This window comes from Cavia porcellus, unplaced genomic scaffold (genome assembly GCF_034190915.1).
Source record: "Cavia porcellus strain 051 isolate PalLab524CR breed Dunkin Hartley unplaced genomic scaffold, mCavPor4.1 scaffold_30, whole genome shotgun sequence".
NCBI classification, from domain to species: Eukaryota; Metazoa; Chordata; class Mammalia; order Rodentia; family Caviidae; genus Cavia; species Cavia porcellus.
In genome coordinates this window covers 6,770,403-6,793,818 of record NW_026947513.1, presented here as the reverse complement: position 1 = coordinate 6,793,818, position 23,416 = coordinate 6,770,403, and the positions used below count along the sequence as shown (strand labels likewise).

The window sequence follows — 23,416 nt, the reverse complement described above, 5'->3', positions numbered from 1 at the left end:
TTTAAGTAAAAATTTGGCATTGACATTTTTGTGAATCTATGTGCTCAGTATATTCTGTAATTCACACTGTTATGTTTCACAGTGCATTGTAGTATTTAACAAGGTTTTATGATGTATCACTTGTTCAACATACACCACTCCTAAACAATTTCTTGATGTCTAATTTTGCACTTGATTGTGAAATCATACCATATTTATTTTGGGCAAGAGGTTTTTGGGGGGTTTTTTTCCTCACCTGATGTCTTTGTTTTATTTTTCTTATGGACTTCAGTTTTTAAATGACCCAAGGAACTTTGACGAATAATGTTTTCTGTGAATGTAGGTATATGACTGATGGGATGTTACTTCGTGAAGCTATGAATGATCCCCTCCTGGAGCGTTATGGTGTAATAATTCTTGATGAGGCTCATGAAAGAACATTGGCTACAGATATTCTCATGGGTGTTCTGAAGGAAGTTGTAAGGCAAAGATCAGATTTAAAGGTGAAGTGATTTCTTTTATCTACCTAGTTCATTGTTTACATGTATAAAAGTGAGTGAACGTGTTCCTCATAATCAACTATTTAAAAAACTGAAAAGAAATATCCAAGTACCTATATTATTTGTTCCTAATATACTTTGTTATTGTCTGCATTTTAGACTCTATTTCTCCTTTTAAATTTTTTAAAGTAAAATCTTTCCAGTTTCTAAGCCACCTAGTTCTTTCATCATATAACATACGTGTTCCTTATAATCGACTATTTAAAAAACTGAAAAGAAACATCTAAGTATCTATACTATTTGTTCCTAATATACTTTGTTATTGTCTGCATTTTAGACTCTATATTTCTCCTTTTAAATTTTTTAAAGTAAATCTCTCCAGTTTCTAAGCCACCTAGTTCTTTCATCATATAACATAATCTAACAGCTTTATTGTTTGGTAACCAGAATATTCACTCACCCTTCAGTAAATACGCATAAAGACCTCCTTTCTTTAAGGAACAAAGCTTTGTCCTTCATATCCATACCCTTATCCCAACACAAATGAATTCAGTCAGTGCTTGAAAGTGGACAATAAACATCCGTGGAAAAATTGGCTCTTCAGAAGTATATTTACTTAGCATGTTGTTGGGTTTTTTTTTTCCCCCTATATTGATTGAACCTTGGCCAATGTCACTGTTGCTAAGAGGTTAAATCTGACAGTTTATTAGGGTTTTTGCTTTGATGTATATCATTCTTTGGGACTTAGACTCATCATCAGTACTTTCATAAGTACCATGTAAGATCTGTCATTATTTATATTTTTTGAGGAACTGTTACAAGGTTTTGGGGAGAAACTTCATTGAAAGAACAAATGAACTCTAGTAGTAGTGTTTTATGAAAACTTGACTTTCTACTTAAATGTTAATGCTTTATATGTGATTTACATAGAATATGGCTAGTCATTATGGCACTGTACCCAAACAACCTTTTTTTCTTAATAAAAAAAGGTTTTTTTGCCAATAGTGGGGATCAGGTTCAGGGTTTTGTGCATACTAGATGAGTGTTCTTTACCACTGAGCCATATTCCTAGCTTTCTTTATTTTTCACTGTAACCTGATACTTGGCCATCTTCCTGATGAAGCCTTCCAACTAATAGATATTATTGGTGTGTAACTCCATACCTGGCTGAAAAGCCACTTGTTTACCATGACACTGTGCGGCAATATAATAGATGGTGGTTATTTCAAAAAATTTTTAAGTGAAATTGTGCATATTAAAGATTATTTGGATAAAAGGATAAAAATGTACATTAGTCTACTAGTTGATTGTTGAATTTTCTGATTTTTGTCCATATGGAAAGTGTTTTGTCTTAAAAAAAAATAGTAATATTACTTAATAATACTGTCCTTTACCAATTTATTCACATATTTCTAAAGCAGACCTAATAAAGGTAATGTTGCAGATTACGTATTAGACATTTTCAAACCTTTTAGGTAGAAATAACTTACTGCAGCTCAGCCTTTCTGTGTTATCTCCTCACCCTTCAGTATTTGAGGTGGAACTTTGGCCTTTACCTTGAGGTACATCTTCAGCTTTTTAAATTTTTACTTTGAGACAAGGTCCTGCTTTGTCGCTGAGCTTAAAATTTGGGATCTTCTTGCTTCAGCTTCCCAGCGTAGTGGGATTATAGTACTCTGCCCACTTTTAATCAGTTTATTTAAAGACTTTTATCACAAGTAGCTTTGTAATTGATACGTACATAAAGCAGTGAGGTGGGTTTTTTTTTTTAAAAACCCTTAAAGGCAACTTGTATTAATTTGTTTTGTTTCAGGTTATAGTTATGAGTGCTACTCTAGATGCAGGAAAGTTCCAGATTTATTTTGATAACTGTCCCCTCTTAACTATTCCTGGACGTACACATCCTGTTGAGATCTTTTATACTCCAGAACCAGAGAGAGATTATCTTGAAGCAGCTATTCGAACAGTGATCCAGATACATATGTGTGAAGAGGAAGAAGGGGATCTCCTACTTTTCCTAACTGGTCAAGAGGTATGGTCATTATTTGCTTCATTGTTTAGCCATTGACATATTATTTCTATACATAACAACTTCCAACTTCAGAATGTGACATTGAGAAACCCTGCATCAAATGAGCCACAAATCATAACAACTTCAAAGAAACTCAAGGCTAACTTGGTAACTCAAAGCATCTGGTCAACCAAACAGCTCTATAGAATCCAAACACTTATTGTAGTGTCTGTACTTTGCATAAATTTGAGTAGCCTGCATGAAATTTAGTAATGTTAGGAAATTTGAAAGTAAGAGGTTTTTTTTAAGACATTACTATCTCGACCACATTCTTAAAGGCAGTTCTGTAACAGTAAAGGGTAGAGCATAGTTTAAATTTGTAAAAGGTTGAGGAAGATTTAAATTCTTAAAATGTTACTGCTATTTTAACAATAAAATACGGACCTACAATTAAAATTCAATATTGCCTAGTGGAAGTCTTTAAGGAAGCTATACTAAGTAAATTAGGTAAGAGCTCATTATGATTTACAGAAGGGTGCTTGAAGACAATAAGACTGTTCATTCCTTAAGCAGCATCCTTTTTTTTTTGGACCTAGAATCAAACTCAGGACCTTGTGCTTGGCAGGCAGGCATTGTGCCACTGGGCTATATCCCGGGACCAGCAGCATCCTCTTTTATCTGTTTGCATATTAAAAGAATTTTCAGCATGCAATGATTTCATAGTAAGATCCAAATTAACATATTGACATTAACACTTGGGGAGCTGAAAATCTTTCCTCAGATTATAAGCTCTTGAACTTTTTTTTTTAACCTGCATTCTTGAAACTTCTGTGGACTAAATTGATGGCTAAAGTCCATTTCTTTTCTCTCCTTGTTTGTGTTTATATTCTGCTGAATGCAGATGACCTTTGTGACACTAATGATATTTACACTGGAAGGTTGTTAACTCACGAGAAAGATTTTATTGAAAAACTGTTTCAACTTTTGTTTGCATAGAAAAAAATGATGGGAATTTTTGCTTTAGAGGATGTCTTTATATCCTTTGTAGTCATCATTTTGTTTTAGCACTATATACATGCTTAGTAGCATACTGGTTAGCATAGCTTTTAAAAGCAACTATAATTTGGGCACTAAGTTTTTTAATAGTTGAATCTGTTTATTAGTTGAAATCTAAATACTTATTTTCCAATTGTGCATGAGGTAAAATGGACAAAAACTGCAGGTGTTCTTAATACTAGGAAAAAGACTTTATTATGAAAGGTTTTTTTTTTTTTTAAACACTTGTAGAGATACTAATTTTGTGATTACATGCCAGCAGGGGGCATTCTAATCTAGGTAGATCATTTAAGAGCATTTTCTTTCTAAAAACATTTGCTTTCTTAATATTTTTTGATTAGCATTCTATATTCATTTTCTTCTAGAAATTTGAGACCAAAAAGAAACTACTAATTGGATTTAGAGGGAAAATAATTCTAGATTTATAAAAATTCATTTGGCTAAGGTCCCTCCTTTAGTATCATTCTGTCTTTTGAATAAAAATAATTTGATGAACATAGCCTCTGGTGATTGGGTCATTCATCTGCCTGGTACTTAACAGACACTCTAATGTACTAACTCTTCCAAGTTTAAATTATTGCTTCAGTAAAATTTAAAAGCTGTTTGTTAACTGTATACTCTCCATCTTTCCATTTTTAAGTCCCTTTGCCAGTTGCAGAGCTGTCACTCTTCCCTTTCAATATTCTTTTTTCCCCTTCCTTTTAAACTTTCATTTGAATGCAAATGCACTGGAATATTTTTCTGTGGTAGGGAAAATTTTGAAACTGCTATAAGACATTTGGGTTACCCTAGTTCTTAAATAGCTGTGTTGATACTGTAAAGATGTTTGTTCTCATTAGGCACAATGAAGCAAATCTTCCATGTAATTGCATTAGTGATACGTGACATTAAAGCCTAATTGGCTTATTTAAAATATCTAGCACATCAATTTATTTTAGATTCTGAAAATTGAAAAGGTCATGAGTGCAGTTAAATATTCCTGGGTGAGAAATTTGAGTTTTAGTACAGTTTGTTGAGAATTAAGATAAGGAATGTGAAATGCAAATAAGCAGTTGTATAATCAGTTGAATACAGAAATGAAAGTTTCTTGGGTGGTTTCAAAAATCTTACTGGATTTTGTTAAATTAGTTTTGGTTACTAAACTGAAAATAAGGTATCTATGAAATAGAAGTAGATTTCATACTTTAAATAATGGCATAAAAGTAGGGTGATATTTAAAATGTTTAACTGTTTTGGTTTTCAGAGTCAAAACTTTTATTTTGTAGGAAATTGATGAAGCCTGTAAGAGAATAAAGCGTGAGGTTGATGATTTGGGTCCTGAAGTTGGTGACATTAAAATCATTCCATTGTACTCTACGCTTCCACCTCAGCAGCAGCAACGTATTTTTGAGCCTCCACCTCCCAAAAAGCAGAATGGAGCAATTGGAAGAAAGGTAACATTAGAAATTTATTTATAAACATTGCCTTAGTATAAAAAAGAATTGGGAGATGTCAGGCGCTATGTTCAGTTTTAAGAACTAAGTGTGAGTGTGGGGATGTTGATTTTATACAACAAAATAGTTTTATTCCAAAGTAGGTAGACTAAAATATAGTGAAGTAGAGTTTTCTGTATATTTTGATCCTAGCAGAAGAAAGTGTACTACTCTTCCCTACTTCCTTGGCAAATGGAAGATTGATTAGGGCAGGTCAAGGAAACAGGCCAAAGGCTGGGTTTCTCTCATTAAAGCCCTTGGGAAAACTAGGCACTTTTTGGGGTGGGGGGTGTTTTGGCTTTTTAAAATTTTTTTATTTAAGATGTAACCAAATTTGTGTTTATAGGTATGAATTGTTGATTGTGCACAGATTTCTAACAACAGTAACACTCACTGCACTGTGTAAGATGGGTTCCTTGAAGGCAGGACTGGAATCTGTTGGAGATGTGTGTGCTTGGCATAGACAAAGCAACAAGGTTTTTCCAACCATACATCTTAGGTACTTTAGAGGAATGAAAGAGCTATTTTCCAGTAGGAAACAGCAGCTATATTTTTATTTAGTTTTTAAGATTTGGAGATCCTAGCAGGTAATTTGAAAATTATAATGCAGTATTTTCAGCAGTTTAACAGCTAGTGGAATTGAGCCAGCTTGACTTTGAAGCCAGATTATTAAGTTATATAATAGCTGCTTGTGAATGCTGTTAAGATTCTTAATCTATGATCTTCATTACTTGGGGTATTGTTAAGGGTTAAGCCTAGTGTATATAATTCCTCAATGACCAAGTTTTTTTCCTTTAACTAAGTTGTTAAATGAATTGGTCACTGAGAAATTGTTTATAATACGTACATAGGAATATTAAAACAAAGAAGTGGTGAAAGGAACCTTCAACTTGATGACTTTGATTTTATTTGCATAATTCTAATGTAGTGCTGTAATGTAAAACAATGTAAAATTACAGTATTGTAACTATACAGTACAACCAACAAAAGTTTCAGTGCTGTATAAAGAAAGTATACTCTATAAAAAAGACAAGAAGATGTACAGAATTGTATAAAAATACATTGGTGGGTTGTGAGCATCAGGCCATATATCCTAACAGTATTGCCTAGAACAAATGGCTGAATTGTTGTTAAACAGGTAGTTTAGTAAATGAATATCTGTGCATGGAAGGAAGTAACACACTACTGCTATGAGCATCTCTTTTTTTTCTTACAGAAAAAAACACTTCACTGAAAATTTTTACTCACAATTAAGGTCTTTTCTTCTGTATTGAGGATTTGCAGACTCAGCCTTTTTGTTGCCTTTTCCGATTTTGGGGCTGGTGGTGGTAATATTTTCAGTGACTCAGACAATATAAACTACAAAACAACATTTGACAGATCAATAGAAAAAAATCAGCTTTTGAGATTTTCATAGGTCAAGTGTAGTAAATACACTTTGGGGAAGTGGTTTAATTATAGTTCACTATGTTGAACTTCAAAAAAAATGGTTTTTTCGCCATAGTGCTGTGTCCAGAACATGTTAAAATGTTTTTCTTGAGTTATTTTGTGCTCATCCTGAACTTTAGAGAAAACTTGGTTTTTTTAAGTGATAACCTTTAGTACGTAATTTTGAAGTTGACTGGAAAAAATACATTCTCTGTGAGCTAAATTACTTTAGCTCTCAGTTCCACAGAGGATGCACATGATGTATATGCATACACATTTCTTAAACCGTATGTCTACATTTGTTTTCATTTTTAAAACATGTTTCTTTACCATTGAGTGAAATTGGCATATGGCGTAATTTGCTGCTTTTGTCCATCTTTTCTTGTCTTTCTTCTCATTAAGATACTATCTTTTACACCTGACCTTTGTTAATTATTGGAGTATTAGAAATTCACATTTCATTTGGTGCTAGTCTGACTTACCTTTTGCAGAATCTACAATATAAGCCTATGTATAGACTAGACTTTCTTTTTTTGTGTTATAAATTCTAAGAATGTTGAGGAAGATTCTGTCTTAGTGAAAAGAATGACTCAGCAGTGGATAAGATGCTCACCCACCTTTGGCTTATTAGTCAAAACTAAGGGCCACATACCACTTGGCTGTCCAGTGATGGATGGTGTTTCCTGTAGCTTGTAGTGTGAAGAGCACTGTGGTAACCCCTCTGTGTTTGATCCTGGGGACAAGTGAGGCAGTTGCTGTATTCTCATAATGGGGAAGAACTCTGAAGTCCACATGTTGAAGCACCCTTAGACTCCCAGAGTTCATGTATTACAAACAAGTAGCAACATACCCTGGACATTTTTCTGCATCTTAAATTTAAAATACTCTCTTTGAGTGCCAGTTGTCTTATCAATAATGGTACAGGGCTTTCTAATCTGGCTTAGTCACTTTATAATCTCTGACTTAAGCAGAGGAATCACCTTTATTTCTCCATAAAGTATGACCAAATTTGTCGTATACTTTAAGTGAAACACATGCTTGCACAAATGAAATTGATTTTGCAGAGGTGTCTATCCCATAGTTTTGCTCTCTTTGGTTTCAGTTATGTAATCAGCCATGGTCTGAAAATACTAAGTGGGAAATTGCAGAAATGACTCTTTTAAAGTTTAAATTATGTACTACTGTATGTTGAGTGACAAAATCTTAAAATACCCATCTCAGTCCCACTTAGGATATGAATCATTTTTTTATCCAACTCATCCATTGTGTATATGCTACTCACCCTTTAGTAACTTATCAGACTTACGTGATCCAGTCTTAGAACTTGAGCATTGTTCAATAGTGCCTGAAAGTATAAGAACAGTCATGCTGGGGTTTTTTGTTATGTTGTTTTAATTTTTCTGTATTATTCTTACTCTTCTGTGGCTAATTTATAAGTTAAAACTATTGTAGTTATATATAGGAAAAACTATGTAGGGACTCTTATAGTATTTAAAGATAATGAATCAGGGTATTTAAAGATAATCTTAAGTAGTAGTTCATATCAAAAAAGTTTTAATGCATTTCTGTTCTAGAAGTATGTGAAATGTTTATCTTTCAAAAGTAACTTTGAAAAACTATTTAGAAAGTAATTCCTTCCATATTTCATTCGGATTTATAATTTTCACCTCAGATTTCTAAAAAAATCAAATTGCCTCATATCACAAGCATGTAGGTAAGTCTGTATAGTTTATGGGAGACTTTTTAAAGCTAATCTAAATAATATGCAAAGAATTCTAAAAACAAATTGAAGCATAGATGTATTAAAATCTTTCCACTACTGCTTATCAATTCAGGTTTGATTTGGACTCTTCCCCCATCCCTATATTCATTGCTCCTTTTTATACATAAAGGTATATGAAAAGTCACCTTTATGTATGAAAAGTGACTTTGTAGGCAAATACTGCACCCAGGTTTTACTTAAAGCCTGCCTATTAACCTTGTGTATTGTTGGCCTGATTGTATTGGTTGTATATATTATCTAAGTAGGCTGAGTAATGTATTTTCATAATACTAAATCACATGAAGTTTATTACACCTTTGCTATTTGTCAGTCCTTCTGTCTAAAAAGGTCAGCTTTTTTGTTTTTCCCCCATGAGTGATCGTGAGATACTATTAGATTTCAAGATTTCCTCTAGTATTTTGAGTAATTTCCTGTTCAATAGATACATAATCAAAAGCAAAGAACTTTTAATGTTCTATTATTTCAAGTAAAATACTTACCAGAACAAAAGCGTATGGATTTTTAAAACCATTTATAAAGAAAGTGTGTATGTGTGCACGTGTGTGTTTTCCCAAAAAACAAAAGAGCAGGAGGAAATACAAGACGAGTAGGCATTCTTGTGCACATCCCTTAACTGACTAGTGCTGTTCTCCTTTTGGGAGGCAGTCTCACCTTACCTTTCAGCTACTGTCCTAGGGGTCATTTTCTTAGGAAAGTTTCTCTTTTCTTTGCTGTGGAAATAAACTCCTTTTAAATCTCTCAGCACATCTTTGGTGTCGTTTACACTTTCTGTCCATGTCTAATCTTGCCTTTACAAACTGTAAAAGCAGTAAGAGTAGACTATATCTGATTCATCTTCTGTGCCAACTGCCTTCATATATATGCGTCACCAACTGAGTGTCGGTAATCTGTTCCTGAAAATCAGATGTTTTGGGTAAAAACACCAACAGGGAATACCTATTTCCCTAAAAGGAGAAAAAAATCATAGGTAGTATCTGTAATTCTTAAGTCTTTAATAACCATTGTCCTAAAACAGCTAAAATACAGCAAAACATGTACGTGCAAAAACACGCTTATCATGTTGTAATGGTATATAAGTGCTTTGAACTTATTCCCTGTCAGTATATTGATGGCTTTTTAAGTTACTTTGTATGCAGTGTCACATTGCATATTATCCTTTTGTGATTGTACACCTATCAGAATATCTACATTTGATTCTGATCTTACTAAATTGTAACTTGAGTTTCCCCCTTTGCACTATTTTGTTTAAAAATTTTTTTATGATATAAATGTGATTTTCTTTTGTAAATTTTGATGAAAATATTGGAAGTTTGGGTATTAAGGAATTCTACCTGAGGTATGGTTTATCAGCATTTTGAGGCTGTTTGTGTTAGAATAATCAAAATGCAGTAATACAGCTTTCTGAAATTGCTATTGTGGTCAACATTTAAATTTAGCTTGTCTGTTCAAACATCACCTCTAATATTTAATTGATAGTTCTTATGTTACTGAGTCAATGACTAATTGAAAATATGATAATTCTATTTGATTTGTTATATAATTTTATGTACTCTATTTTTAAACAGGTGGTTGTGTCAACTAACATTGCAGAGACATCTTTGACAATAGATGGTGTAGTGTTTGTGATTGATCCAGGATTTGCAAAACAAAAGGTACGTATTGTTTTGTGTTTTAATTAAGTACTTTAATAATTATTTGCCTATTTTCAGATTACCATCTGAGCCTTTTGTGTTCTAGGTGTGTAATGCTAGGTTTTGGGTTCCTTTGCTATCTTGTTTCATTGTACTACTGGTGGGAATTTTGGCTTGTATGCTGAATGAATGAGAATAGTGCCCAACAGATCAGTCACTTTACCAGAATGATCATTTCTGCTGTACAGTAGGCATGCTAAAGATACTTGTTTTATTTTTCACACATCCATCAAATAAACTACATATGGTAGATGTTATTGAGAGAAAAATTTCCTGTTAAACTAAAAACATGTAGCTGACTTCTTAGGGACTAAGTTCAATGTATTTTACTTGATGCTCAACCTTAATATCAGGTGTTGAAGTTTCAGGTTTCTTTTTAGGTATATTTTTCACTATCTTGCATGGTAAAAGGCAAGTTACTTTAAATTCAGAGGAGTAGGATTGTGTAAGCCATCTGTGTATTAGATAAGAGCCTTTTCATGTTAAGTCTTTTGAATTGAGTCAGAATACCTGGAAGCTAGACCCTATGTAATACCTGATTTATGATGATATTCAGTACTGTTTACTATTAGTTGTGGGCTTACTGATTCATGTTTGGTTCTAGTTTGGTTTTTAGCAGAAGATTCTTATGTTATTTTCATCCTAATAGGTATACAATCCTCGAATCAGAGTTGAATCTCTTTTGGTGACAGCCATTAGTAAAGCCTCAGCTCAGCAAAGGGCTGGTCGAGCTGGACGTACCAGACCTGGAAAATGCTTCAGACTATACACAGAGAAAGCTTACAAAACAGAAATGCAGGTAAGTTACATTGAATGTATTACTGGAAGAAATTTGCTGTTTGCTTTCTCTTTTCTGTTAGTCATAAGATCCTTAGTTTTTTCCAGAGTGAGATTTATGGTGCAATCCACTAGTATAACTCACTTTTTTCCCTCTTTGGCATTTGAATGGAATTGCACACCACCAGACACTTTGAATATTACAAAGGCAGTTTGAGGAAAGTGTCTTGATTTCTCTGTGGTATGGCTCATAATCTTCCCCTGAGACAATGGTGTAGAAGTAATTCCAAAGCAAATAACTAAGAAGGCTGGAATCTGTAGGAAAAATTAAGGAATGTTAAGTGTAACAAACAAATGATTTTTTTTTTTTTTTTTTAGGATAACACCTATCCTGAAATTCTGCGTTCTAATTTAGGATCAGTAGTGTTGCAGTTGAAGAAACTTGGTATTGATGATTTGGTACATTTTGATTTTATGGATCCACCAGGTATGATTTAATCAAAGCATTTTAGCAGGTCTTTTAATCAAACTGACTGCATTCGATTGAGTGTTAGGTGTTAAGTACATTAAAATTTTCTTCAAATATACGTCAACCTCCCTCCCCCTTAAAAATAGCCTCATTTAATTTTAATAACAGTAAGGGAATGTATATCCTTCAAAAATGACAGGTTAAAATGAACTCTGTATCAAGTCTTATGTAGTAGCATTAAAATTAAAACTGGTGACAGATATCTTGCACATATTACCCTAACCTCTTTAGAAGTTATTCCAGAAATTCAGGTTAATTGAATTATCTGGATTTGAAAGTGTGAGACTTAGACTTACTTTTCTTACAGAAAAATAGTTTGATAAGCACATAGATAATTAATTTATATTCATAATGTTTTGGGGTGAAGACAGTTTTAACTACAGAAAAGTTTTGCAATTTTGTGTGATTCATTGTTTATTGTAACTGTATAATTGAGTTTGATGGCAGTTTGAGTTCTGAGTTAGGTCCACTATAGAATGAAAAATGAGATTGCTTATAATAGTTTGTACTTTGTCACATATTTGCTTGCTGAAGACAGCTTGTCTTAATAAATTGCATTTTCCTCCTAGCTCCTGAAACTTTGATGAGAGCCTTAGAACTTTTGAATTATCTGGCTGCTTTAAATGATGATGGAGATCTGACTGAATTGGGGTCCATGATGGCAGAGTTTCCTCTAGATCCACAGCTGGCTAAAATGGTTATTGCAAGTTGTGACTACAACTGTTCTAATGAGGTCCTATCTATTACTGCTATGTTGTCAGGTAATAGAGGGAAAGGAACTAAAAAGAGCCCAGCTCTTCAGAGTTTGGGTGGACTTCACTTTGGTTTCTTAACATTTAATATGATAGTGGATTTTATAGATGGTTTAAGGAACTCGTTTTGTTTCCTAAATAAATATCTTGTGAAGATGATCCTAATGACCTAGTTAGTACTTAACACAAAGTCTTTCTGCACAACACATAGTAAGACATTGGCTCTCCTTTGAGTGCAAATAAAAATTACAGTAAATTTGAGTCCGGTTGTAACTTAATTTTTCGATAAGGCCATCCCCCCCATGCTAATCTTCAAGGTTTATTACTGAAAGCAGAAGAATGTTGTTCTAATACTTGGCACAATTTATTGAGCCTATGATACGTTTAGATTGAGCCTTTTCTACATGTAAAAATGTGTGTTCCAGTGACAGTCAAACATGAATTTCAAATTTAGTATCAAGTAAATAGAAATAGCAATGTCAATTTTAGGCTTAATAATTAGTACTGATATTCTTTTACACTGGCATATAAAAAGGTGGTAACAAATAGCAAAAATTGATCATTTTCAAAATTGAAATACTAAGTTAAGGAAATAGTACTGTTTTTAATAGCAATAAAAACGAACAGTAACTTGGAAATTATAATTCCCAGAATCAAGGAAGAAGCTTTGTTAAATGGTTCTTGACAGCAAACAATAGGAAATGAATTTTCACTAACAACATACTCTATGCTACTGTTTTCAGTATGGGAGAAACTGATTTCTAACCACTGAGTGATATATTGCATTGATTATTTAATGCCACAAATAGTGTCCTGTGGGATTAGAGGATAAATTGAAATTTTCTCAAAAGTATGGCATAGTTTAGATATATGGTATATTCTAATGGTGTGGATTTTTATTTAAGAAGTAGCTAAAATGTTTTCTTGCAGAGTTATGACTGATCAGACTCAGAGCAGATGGGCAGGGCAGTATTGAGTCATTTTAATTAAATTGTAGTCTTATTTGCGGAGGTGGTGGTAGGTTGATGTCTGCCTTTCTTACATATTTTACTAGATTCTCAGTTCTAAGATTTTAGTTTTTAGAGGGAATGTGGGGAAAGATTTAACCTTTTATAAGATATATTATACAATTGTTAGAGTTTAGAAGATTAACACTTTAAAATTTGTCACCATGATGAGGTTGAAATTTCCTACTATATATCATCGTTATTTGTTACAGTTACCCAAAACAGGATTTACCGTGGTTACCTTAGGGTATCAAGAGAACAAGCATTTATCTGCAGTAGTTTTAAACAGGCCATTTGTCGGAAGTGTCAGTTAAGAATTTAGGAAGAAGTTGTAGAACAAAAAGTTTATTGAGCTTAAAAGCCTGTGACACTTAAAATATTTTCTGAAGTTTTGAGGTGCAAATCAGAGGCCTTGTAAGACACTTACTCTACTTAACTCTGGTGTGGTGCCTTCACATGAACACTTCAGTTGGCAGAAGTTCCTGTATTTTATGAATTACCTTGCTTCAGTTAAAATAAGCAAGACCTTAATATTCACTGTGATCATGTTTTGTTGTCTTTATTGGCTACTTTGACTTCTTTAAAGGGGAAACTGTATGGGAAAGAGTAACATACTGTATTTGATCTTGCTGTGGATTATTCCCATTCTCTTTTATCTGAACTGACTTGAGGTTTTTTCATTGATAAGTTTTTAAGAGCTCAAAAAATGTGTTGAAGAGGTCCCAAGTTTGTTGAACATTTATTTTCATATTGTTTTTTATGACTATGGAATTGCTAAAGTAAAATTAAGGAAAGTTGTATTTCAAAAAATGTAGTGCACTTTGTAACAACTTAAAATTTTTATGTAAATTAATATTGAGGCTCTAAACATACTGTAGTTATATTTTGGCAACCCTTGAAATATTGACTGCTTCAGACTAATTGTCAACTTTTTAATTACTGGATTTTGCTTTTATATTGAGAGTTTGATTCAAATAATTTTTTTAACTTGGGGCTTAATTTACTAATCTTATTAAAATGTTGGAACACTAAGCTGAGGGTCCCAGCCTTTTTGGGTTCTTAATTTTAAGGCGGTTTAACCTTCCACCACTACTGCTATCATCAAACCCAGGTTTTCTTGATCCCTTTTATGTTTACATATGCTTCTGCTCACCGGTGCTAATAGTGATACCCACCAGCTGATAATAGCCACAGAATTAGGGAAGAAATCCTAATAGGAATGTGGCAGTGGACTGGTTACAAAGTTTTTTAGTCCTGCAGTGGGCAAGTGTAGGTTCCTAATAACTGCACAGCCATTCAGTGGGTTGAATGGATGGTGTTTTGAAAAATTACAGTGAATGAAGAGGCCGTTGATGCCACAATTCTGGTCATTGGTAGAACTATCAGCACTGGTTTTTTAAATAAGTTCAGCTTTCTAGTATTTGATGGCCTTCAGAATAGCTGTTTTGATGCCTACTTTTAGATCTAGTTAATCAGGTACTCTGTAGCTTTGAAACCCTCTTGTCTTGCAGATGTGGTTAGGTGTTGATGTACCAAATCAAGGTAGTAAACAGTCCAAGATGCAGTTGGAGGCCATCCTGCCCTGCCCTATGCTCTGTGAACTGACCTAGCTAGGCCTTGTTCCTCTGTCTGTGAATGCGTGACTCATCGATATGGGCGTTTGTGTTGGGCCCATACCAACCTTGTTTAGTCCCACAGTGTTTTGTTCGCCCCACGGAAGCCAAGAAAGCTGCAGATGAGGCCAAGATGAGATTTGCCCACATAGATGGAGATCATCTTACACTGCTGAATGTCTACCACGCTTTTAAACAAAGTAAGTGTAAATTAGATTGAAGGCACTCTTTTGTCTAACTGTCACTTGCAGCATAGAAGATGTTTCTTCATCTCACTTTCATTTATTATCTGTGACAACTTTACATTAGAAACCCAGAGGTCCTTTAGAAAAACTCCTGACTAGCATTTAAAATAGAAATTGCCAGTCTTTCAAATTTGTTTGTTTATAATCAAGGGGAAACGTACCTATTATAAAAACTTAAAACACAGGGTGATAAAAATGAAGACTTACATGAATTTGTGATGTACATCTTATTTTCATACATTTTACATTTGTTATGAATAGTTTTTATTGTTAATTATACAGTCATTACTCGACATTATTACCAATAAGTAGCTTTTTATGTTAAAGTAATAAAATTAGCAACAGATTTGAATAATTGTTCTCAGGGTGTGATTGGTTTATAAATATAATGGGGGGATCAACTCTGCTGTTAGTGTGACAAATGCTTTTTCTCATCTATAAAATTGGTAAAGGTTAAAGAAAGGTTAAAGAAAAAAATATTCCTTAGCTGTGTGGAAGTAGGTTTAGTGGAACAGTCATTCACGGGAGGTAGGAATATGAGTTAATGTGATCTATATGAAAAGCACATTTTATGTTACCAGTCTCCATAACCTTTTACCCAGAAATAATTTAGGCAATTATTTTTCAGTCTTCTGTGCACACAGATGTGCTGAAAGATTTTCATCTCAGAATTATTTATCATAGTTAAAAGTTGATAACTACCTAAATATTCAGCAACACAGTAAGATAGCACTATAATAAGTGCTATAGGCACATGGTGAACTATTTGAGCTTTAAATCATGTTACCATTATTTAGCAATCTGAAAAATACTTGCCAGTTACTTTTAAATGAAGACGGATTTTATAGTAACCACAGGCTTTTCTGCTACTTTATTTGCAATATACCATTTACAAAAATTAAGTGGTAGGACAAAAAAGGACAAATGAATTTATCAGAATCTGAAAAGCCTTGCCAGTTTTTTTGTTTTGTTTTTGTTGCTTCTTTCTTTCTTTTTTGACTTGCATATTCTTTGCATAACTGAATGGATGATACATAATCCAAGACTTGTAACCAGGCATACATCAATACCTTGCATCAGAAATGTGAGGTTATAAGTTGTTGTATAAGTTCATGGTTTCTGCTAAGAAGTTGTTTCTAAGTTTGTAGAGTTGACATGCAAATTTTACAGTTCTTACCTTTTTTTTGAACTTTCGATTTCTTTTTAGCTGAAGGCCAGTGTATGGTTTTACTTCAAGATTTTTGTCTTACCCCTCATTCCAATTATTGATAATGTATAATATTAAAGTCCCCCTGGTCAGTTACACAAACCCTTCATTCCTCTTCATACTCGGTGAACAAGAGTCACATTTGTTCCCAGGCTATGAAAACTTGTTTTTAAGATTAGGGAGGCCTTGATAAGGAACAGGTTTGTGTCCATTTTGTTTTTCAGAATGTCCTTTGATGTTACTATGATGTTGCTTTAAGTAATCAACTAAAAGATTTTGAAGGAGCAGTGTGGTTTTCTTACCAATTTTCAGGACATCTTAAAGATTTCTTTTAAAATTAAGAAATTATTTGTCATTTAAACTTTTGAAACAGTTATATTTAGATTTCATAATTGTTTGAAAATGAAAACTTAGGATTCATAATATTTTGAAACTGTTCCTGTTTTAAGTATGGACAAAGATAGTGTCTCAAATCAGATTTTAATATATCAGATGATTAAATTACAAATAATACTTGTTTTTTCTCTATATTTAGCCTTTTGAAGCATTTTGTGCCAAAGTGTTAAAACAGTAGGCATCTATAAATACCTTACTGTATGTCTTCTAAAACCAACAGTCAGAAGGAGTATGTCAAATTTTAACAGTAGCATCTATGTTCTAGTGATCATCTTAACATTAATCCTTACCATTTGAATTCTAAAACTTGAGAAAGTAAAAAAGCTCCATTAATTTAGATATATTTCCATAACTTCTCCATGACTAATTACAACTCATTTGCAAGTGTATACACACATTGCTTGTAATGTACCTATGTGTGTATATTATCTATATACATTGTAGGTACACTGTCCAATTTATAGTTTGACTTAATTATTTTTTCTCTTCACCATCATAAGAAAGTGATATTTAGTGTATCAGCAAGCAATTCAGTTGCAACCAGAATTGTGCAAAGAAATTAAGTTTGTGAACCAAGGTACTACTGTATTGTTGCCTTTCAGCTTGATACATAGCATCAGTATAAGCAAAAAGTATAACTTCCCATGGATGTATTTTATTTCTCATGCTAAATGTTGTAATGGACTTTGAAATTTATCAGTTATAGTTTTAAAAGGAAAGATGCATTTCCAATTTCTACTCTTAATTTCTGAAATGGGAATGTGTTTTGTAATGGATACAGATTTATCATTTGTTTCTCTGAAAGTCTTTTAACATAAAGTTGTGCAGTATTAGTAGATTCATAGATCTCAGGAGAAAAAAATATATATGTCCCAGGTAAATCTTTGTCATAGTAATTGAAGAAAGATAAACATAGTTCTGACTTTAATGCTTCCCTCTTCCATTTTACAATAATCCTCCCAAGTTTCATTTATCAAACCATCTATGATGTAAATGATGCAATTTTTTACTGTGACCTATCTTTGAGACATAAAAATGTCACTAAAGTTTTCTTCACCATACTACAATTTTAACTCTTTAGATAGGTAACACTGGGTCAGTTAGATTATCAAGGACCCATCAAATACTTTTGATAATGCATGTACTGAAATTACTCAATGTGCATATAAACAGGCCTTTTTATTGAACATGTGTAAGGCTTCTAGACGTCTTTGTAAACTTGATTTTTATTCCAGATTTAGCTTACAAATTGCTGAGAGATTTGTGTCACAGTCACATTTCTACCTGTAAAATTAAGGGATTGTAGCTCAGGTATCATTAGAGAATAGTACACAAGTCATTGGAAGCTATGTTTTATAGCTTGTATGTTGTATTTGATTTTCTTAGTCTAAAGCTATGATTTTTTTTTTTTAATTGAGAATGAGCAAGACCTGGCATGTTATTCCCCCCCCCCCCCAGTCTGTGAATCTGTTGGAAACCAGGTGGATGTTATTGGGTAAATAATTCAATTTATGAAAGCTAGTTGATTTAAAAATTTGGGGGGGGGGATCCAGTAGCGAAAAACTTTTAGTTTTGTTTCTCATTTTGAACCTCAGTACAGACTTCTAGGAAAGGTGATAGATAACATTTAAAGAAAATAATGGGGGTATATCTCCCCTCAGAATTACTTAGCTTTACTCTATAACAATTTTCCTTTTTAATTAGAAAATACTGCTATGTAAATGATTCATGGTCCTCCTTTTTTCTTCCCTCTAACTTTTTAGATCATGAATCGGTTCAGTGGTGTTATGACAACTTCATTAACTACAGGTCCCTGATGTCTGCAGACAATGTACGCCAGCAGCTATCTAGAATTATGGACAGATTTAATTTGCCTCGTCGAAGTACTGACTTCACAAGCAGAGACTATTACATTAATATAAGAAAAGCTTTGGTTACTGGGTATTTCATGCAGGTATGTGGATAATACAGGATGTATAATTAGTGTTCACATGATATGATTTCTAATACACGCAATATTTCTGTTAAAATTATTTGAATCCACTTAAGTGCAAAAGTGAGCTTCAGAGTATATAAAATGTGATCTTAATGATGTTAAATCTTGTTTTTTTGAATGAATTAATATACTCAATTACTTTTTTATTGCTAGAGCCTTTATTAGGTACTTCTGCTATTTTCAGATAGTAATAGAAATTTCAACCGCTGGTTTTTGGTAAATTTATTAAGGTTTCCCCAAATCTTGATCTTAATTGGATGTACTGCGTTAATGGTGGCGTACTAAAAGGAAGCAGTAGTTGGTGGTGAATCCTAGTTCCCTTTATCTCGAAACTAAGTACAGCAAGTTTAAATATTCACATAATAGGTCTTATTTCTGGTTCTGAATAATGGTCATTTGTATTTATAACTAAGGTCCTTGGATAGTGCAAAAGTCAAACATACATTTTTTTGAGATAAGCAATAAAAATCAAAAATTAGTACAAATGTGATGTATTGGACACTATCAGAACTGGAACAAAAAGTTTTAAATATTGTCAGCATTTTTGTGAAAGGATATAAAGCAGAAAGTCAGATTAAAAAAATCAAGAAAATCTTGTGGTAGTTATTATTTAAAATACAATCCCTTACTTGGGATTGGTTTGTTAATTGTCTGCTCTGTCTCCTGCTTATTTCTTTTTGTCTCTGAGTATGACTGTGTGTATTAAGCAAAATAAGCAATGGGCTATTTTACACTGTTCCTTAGTATATAAAATGTGAATCCAAACACACTTAAGTTCTAGAGTGAAAAATCAGCAGGCCACGAGGTATCTTTTTTTTTCATTAAAATACCAGCAGGAATATTTTTTTGTACCATTTGATCTTCTGCTGTATTATTAAGTTTGTTGAATACAGTTGAGTGTGACATTTTTCTCCAGGCTTTAAAAATACTTAATTCTAAATTTGACAGTGTTCTTAAGTTTGCTTTTAATATTAAAAATGACAATTTATTCTAAACACAATGCAGTGTAGTACACTAGTTGATACCTAGAAGTTTATTTCTATTAAGTGAATTTGAGTTCATTTTTTGTTATTCACACACATTCTTTATGCAGAGTTCTGTAATTGGAAAGAGCAGACTGTCTTCTGATTCTGTGTTTGCTATTGAAATACTGAGTGTCATCAGTCAAGGTGTTTGATTATTAAAAGAAATACAGGAAAGAACTAAATCCTTTTGTTTTAAATTACTATTTTCCTTGGGTTTTTTTGGATAGGTTATTCATTTTTTGCTTTCCTTAATTTTCACTTGAAACGAGGTGTTGTACTGATCTTCATAGTTCGCACGTGGTACTAAGAGCCTATTCTAGTCTAAGACAGAAGGACCTAGTTGTAAGTAGCAGGCTCTGTGAATCCATTAAGTCCCTATCACAACTTTTCAACTCTGCCTGCTCAGGTAATCTGACAGCTGCCATAAACAAATGTGCCTCTGTTCTGATAGAACTTAGGAACATTGAAATTTGAGTTTTATGTGATTCATGCTTCACAAAATATTTTTTTAAACTCCTTATTTTTCAGTCATTTAAAGATATATAAAACCATTCTTAATCATTTAAAGATATATAAACCATACTGGCTCAAAGGCCTTACAAAGACAGACAGAGGTAAATAAGATTAAAATAGAATATAAAGCAAAGTATGAGGACATGCTTTTTTTTATGTAACTAGCACATCAGATGCATTTTATGTACTCTGTTTTTAGGTGGCACACTTAGAACGAACAGGACATTACTTAACTGTGAAAGACAACCAGGTGGTTCAGTTGCACCCCTCAACTGTTCTTGACCACAAGCCTGAATGGGTGCTTTATAATGAGTTTGTTTTAACAACAAAGAATTACATCCGGACATGTACAGATATCAAGCCAGAATGGTAAGCGTAGTTTTTGTTTTAATATTTCTTATTATTTTGCTCAAAATAGGCTCTGGCTCTATTGAGAATCATTCTGTCTTCCCTCATTGAGAAGCTTAGTTTTCTCCGGAGCTATGGATTATTTATTGGCATGTGTCAGCATGGGGGCTTGACTTTCCTTTGGGAAGAAGATAGTGGGGATGTTGGTATAGTTAGATTTGGTTGTGCATAGTGACAAGAGTTTCTTTGGAGCCATATTGCTGCTATGCTTAACTCAAGTCCATAGAGCTGTGGTTCTAAATGTGTCTTGTGTTTTTTATTTGCTTTATTACAATTAACTATTATTCTTTGGTATGCCAGCATTAAAAATTATATTTTGTTATCTGAGTGTACTAGCATTTTTAGAAAATCTAATGAGAATAGTCTTCTGCACACTTAATCTCACTGCTGTTATGTTCTGTGTTATTTTTCTTTATTGCCAGAACCTATTTGATAAGAAATGAAGGGAATTGTCAGCCAAGAGTGGTGGACTGAAAGCACTTCCTTTACATAGGGGTTACTTGCTTAATGTTGTGCAGGTTTTTTTCCCCCCAGTATCAACTTAAGGCTTTTGACACTTAAATTTGGTAGAAGGTTACCATTTTTATCTTGAATGTTTTGTTAACAAAATATTATTACTGGTGACTTAAAACCTTAGAGAAGCAAGTCCAGAGAGTAGTATGTGAACATGAAATCAGTGAATTAATATAACAAAATATATATATTTTATGTATAGCAGAAAATATTTAACAAAAATATAACAAGAGCCGAGCGTGGTGGCTCACGCCTGTAATCCCAGTACTCGGGACGCTGAGGCAGGAGGATCATTGCGAGTTCGAGACCAGCCTGGGCTACAAAGTGAGCTCAAGGCCAGCCTGAACTGCACAGCGAGACCCTGTCTCAAAAAGACCCCCCCCCCCAAAAAAAAAAAAAAGAAATGGAAGAATGATTAGGAGGTTTTTAAATAAAGTCTGTGATAAATTCAACAGAACGTTTATATTGTACTAAGCATAATCCTTAATGAGTAGCATTTGCAAAAATTTTAACTTTTGTGTTATCAAATGTGGATTTTATCAGTATATTAATGATTAATGCCTACCATAATAGCAATTCTGGTACTTAAAGTGAATGTTAATTCGGTAATTTTTCCCCCCTTCTGGACAGGTTGGTGAAAATTGCCCCTCAATATTATGACATGAGCAATTTCCCACAGTGTGAAGCAAAAAGACAGTTGGACCGCATTATTGCCAAACTTCAATCCAAGGAATATTCACAGTACTGAATTCAATGCTTAGATCTGAAGTTATTCAGTGGACAGCTTTAAAAGATGAATGAACTCAAAAGTTCAAGTTGTGCTCTTCATGTTGGTTCAATAATGGCCTTTATTTGAAAGCTTTTTAATTTTTCTTTACAGTAAATATTCCATTCTGATTTCATAAATTAAACATTTATGCCTCCCTTTTGTGTTGACACTGTAGCTCATACTGGAAAAGTCGATCAATGTTTTGCAGTTTATTGAAAGTAGTTCTATATATAACAATGTTATGAGCATTTCTTTAGAAATGGTTGAAAATGCTTCTAAAATGTGATTATCGACCATGGTATGCATGATCGTTGTAATTGTTGACATTCCTTTTAGAAGTTGTGAAATGTTACAACTTGTGCTTATGTAGACACAATCTTCTGTCTCAGTACAGAGGCACTGACTTCAATAAAGTCTATTTATACTAATTTTGGCCAAAGCCCTTTGGTATCTTTATTCTAATTTCTATAAGTCCAGTTGCTTTTTGTCCCCAAGTGTGAGGCTTTTTCTTTTTTAATTGTAATTATACTATTAAATATTTACGTCTTTCTACAAGGAGTACTCCTTAGATAAAGTAGTCATTAAAGCAATATTTTTAAGTGTAGTGTACTGCTTTGTTAGTTTAATCAGTATGTGATCTAATAGGATGAAATCTATAATATCTTTAGAAATTGGATCCCCGAAAACAGAACAGTGAAAGAATAGTTTCTCATATCTTTCTTAAAGTTCCTTTCATGAGGCTAATTTATTGTTACCACATTTGGTCAGGTGTTTATTATCCTGAGGTTAACATTTTTAGTACTCTGGCCTCTGAAACATGTTAATTTGTATTAAATATTGTATTTTAGATCTCAATTTTACTGAATTCTCATTGTTGGAAGTTCTATGCAATATACAAAACAGATTGTGTAGTTTGTTAAAAAGAGAATTTAACCTTCAGTTTCCTATGACTGAGAGTAGGCAAGTTAACCCTTTTGAAACTAAAAATGAAATGTTTGATGTGGCCCATTACAGATGCTATAATAAATCAATTGTTTTCACTTGAAAACCACATACTGTACTCATTAATGTCTGGACTTCTCCTTCTCCCGTTTTAAGTTTTTTGTTGTTTGTTTTTTTAAGTGATACAGGAAATTCTGTGTGCCTTTGAAAAATACACCTGGAAAAGTATTTTATTTTGTGACATGGGCATGTGGCAAATTAACTGTTTGAGGCTGTTAGAATAATTTTTTTTTTATATGAGTAGGTGTTGTTCCTAAATGAAGCAGTGGTTTAGAAATGTTGGTGTATTTATATAAGTGCCTGAGTTTGATCACAGTTTACAAGTTGGGGTAATACTTCATGTTACGTGAATTCAGGAATTGGGAGTGTTATTTCCATTTTTTAAGTGATGAACCTGCATTGCAAACAACTGAATGGGAACAGCAGAGCAAGCTGAACTTGTCTTCCCCGTTGCACTATAAACGCACAGCCTCCATCTGTGACCTAACCTGGGAGTTTCTTATGTGTCACTGGCAAAGTTAAGGCTTTTAAAATTTGTGATTTCCAACTCCTTTGTCTTACTGATTTGGCTGGCAGCTGAGTACCAAACAAGTGAATATTCTCTTGTTCATACAGAGTTCATATAGAGTTATGAATACCAACTAATCCTGTTGAGGTTTAGAAGAAAAAAATTAAGTTTTAAAATAACCTCCAACACTACTATTTGGAAAGTCATTTTGAAGATTATCTAAAGGGCCTCAGAGG

General features: G+C 33.2%; 1 protein-coding gene across 1 annotated transcript in view; it reads left to right on the top strand.

Annotated features, from left to right (window-relative positions):
- Positions 1–22,098, top strand: part of Dhx15 (DEAH-box helicase 15) — a 44,667-nt gene extending 22,569 nt beyond the window's left edge. The window contains exons 4-14 of the mRNA XM_003467407.5: positions 323–482; positions 2,293–2,511; positions 4,812–4,979; positions 9,795–9,881; positions 10,570–10,719; positions 11,076–11,184; positions 11,796–11,987; positions 14,676–14,798; positions 18,210–18,400; positions 20,180–20,349; positions 21,532–22,098. Coding sequence (XP_003467455.1) covers positions 323–482; positions 2,293–2,511; positions 4,812–4,979; positions 9,795–9,881; positions 10,570–10,719; positions 11,076–11,184; positions 11,796–11,987; positions 14,676–14,798; positions 18,210–18,400; positions 20,180–20,349; positions 21,532–21,649 — 1,687 coding nt within the window. The 3' untranslated portion in view covers positions 21,650–22,098. The remainder of the gene's footprint in view (positions 1–322; positions 483–2,292; positions 2,512–4,811; positions 4,980–9,794; positions 9,882–10,569; positions 10,720–11,075; positions 11,185–11,795; positions 11,988–14,675; positions 14,799–18,209; positions 18,401–20,179; positions 20,350–21,531) is intronic.
- The last annotated feature ends 1,318 nt before the right edge of the window (positions 22,099–23,416 follow it).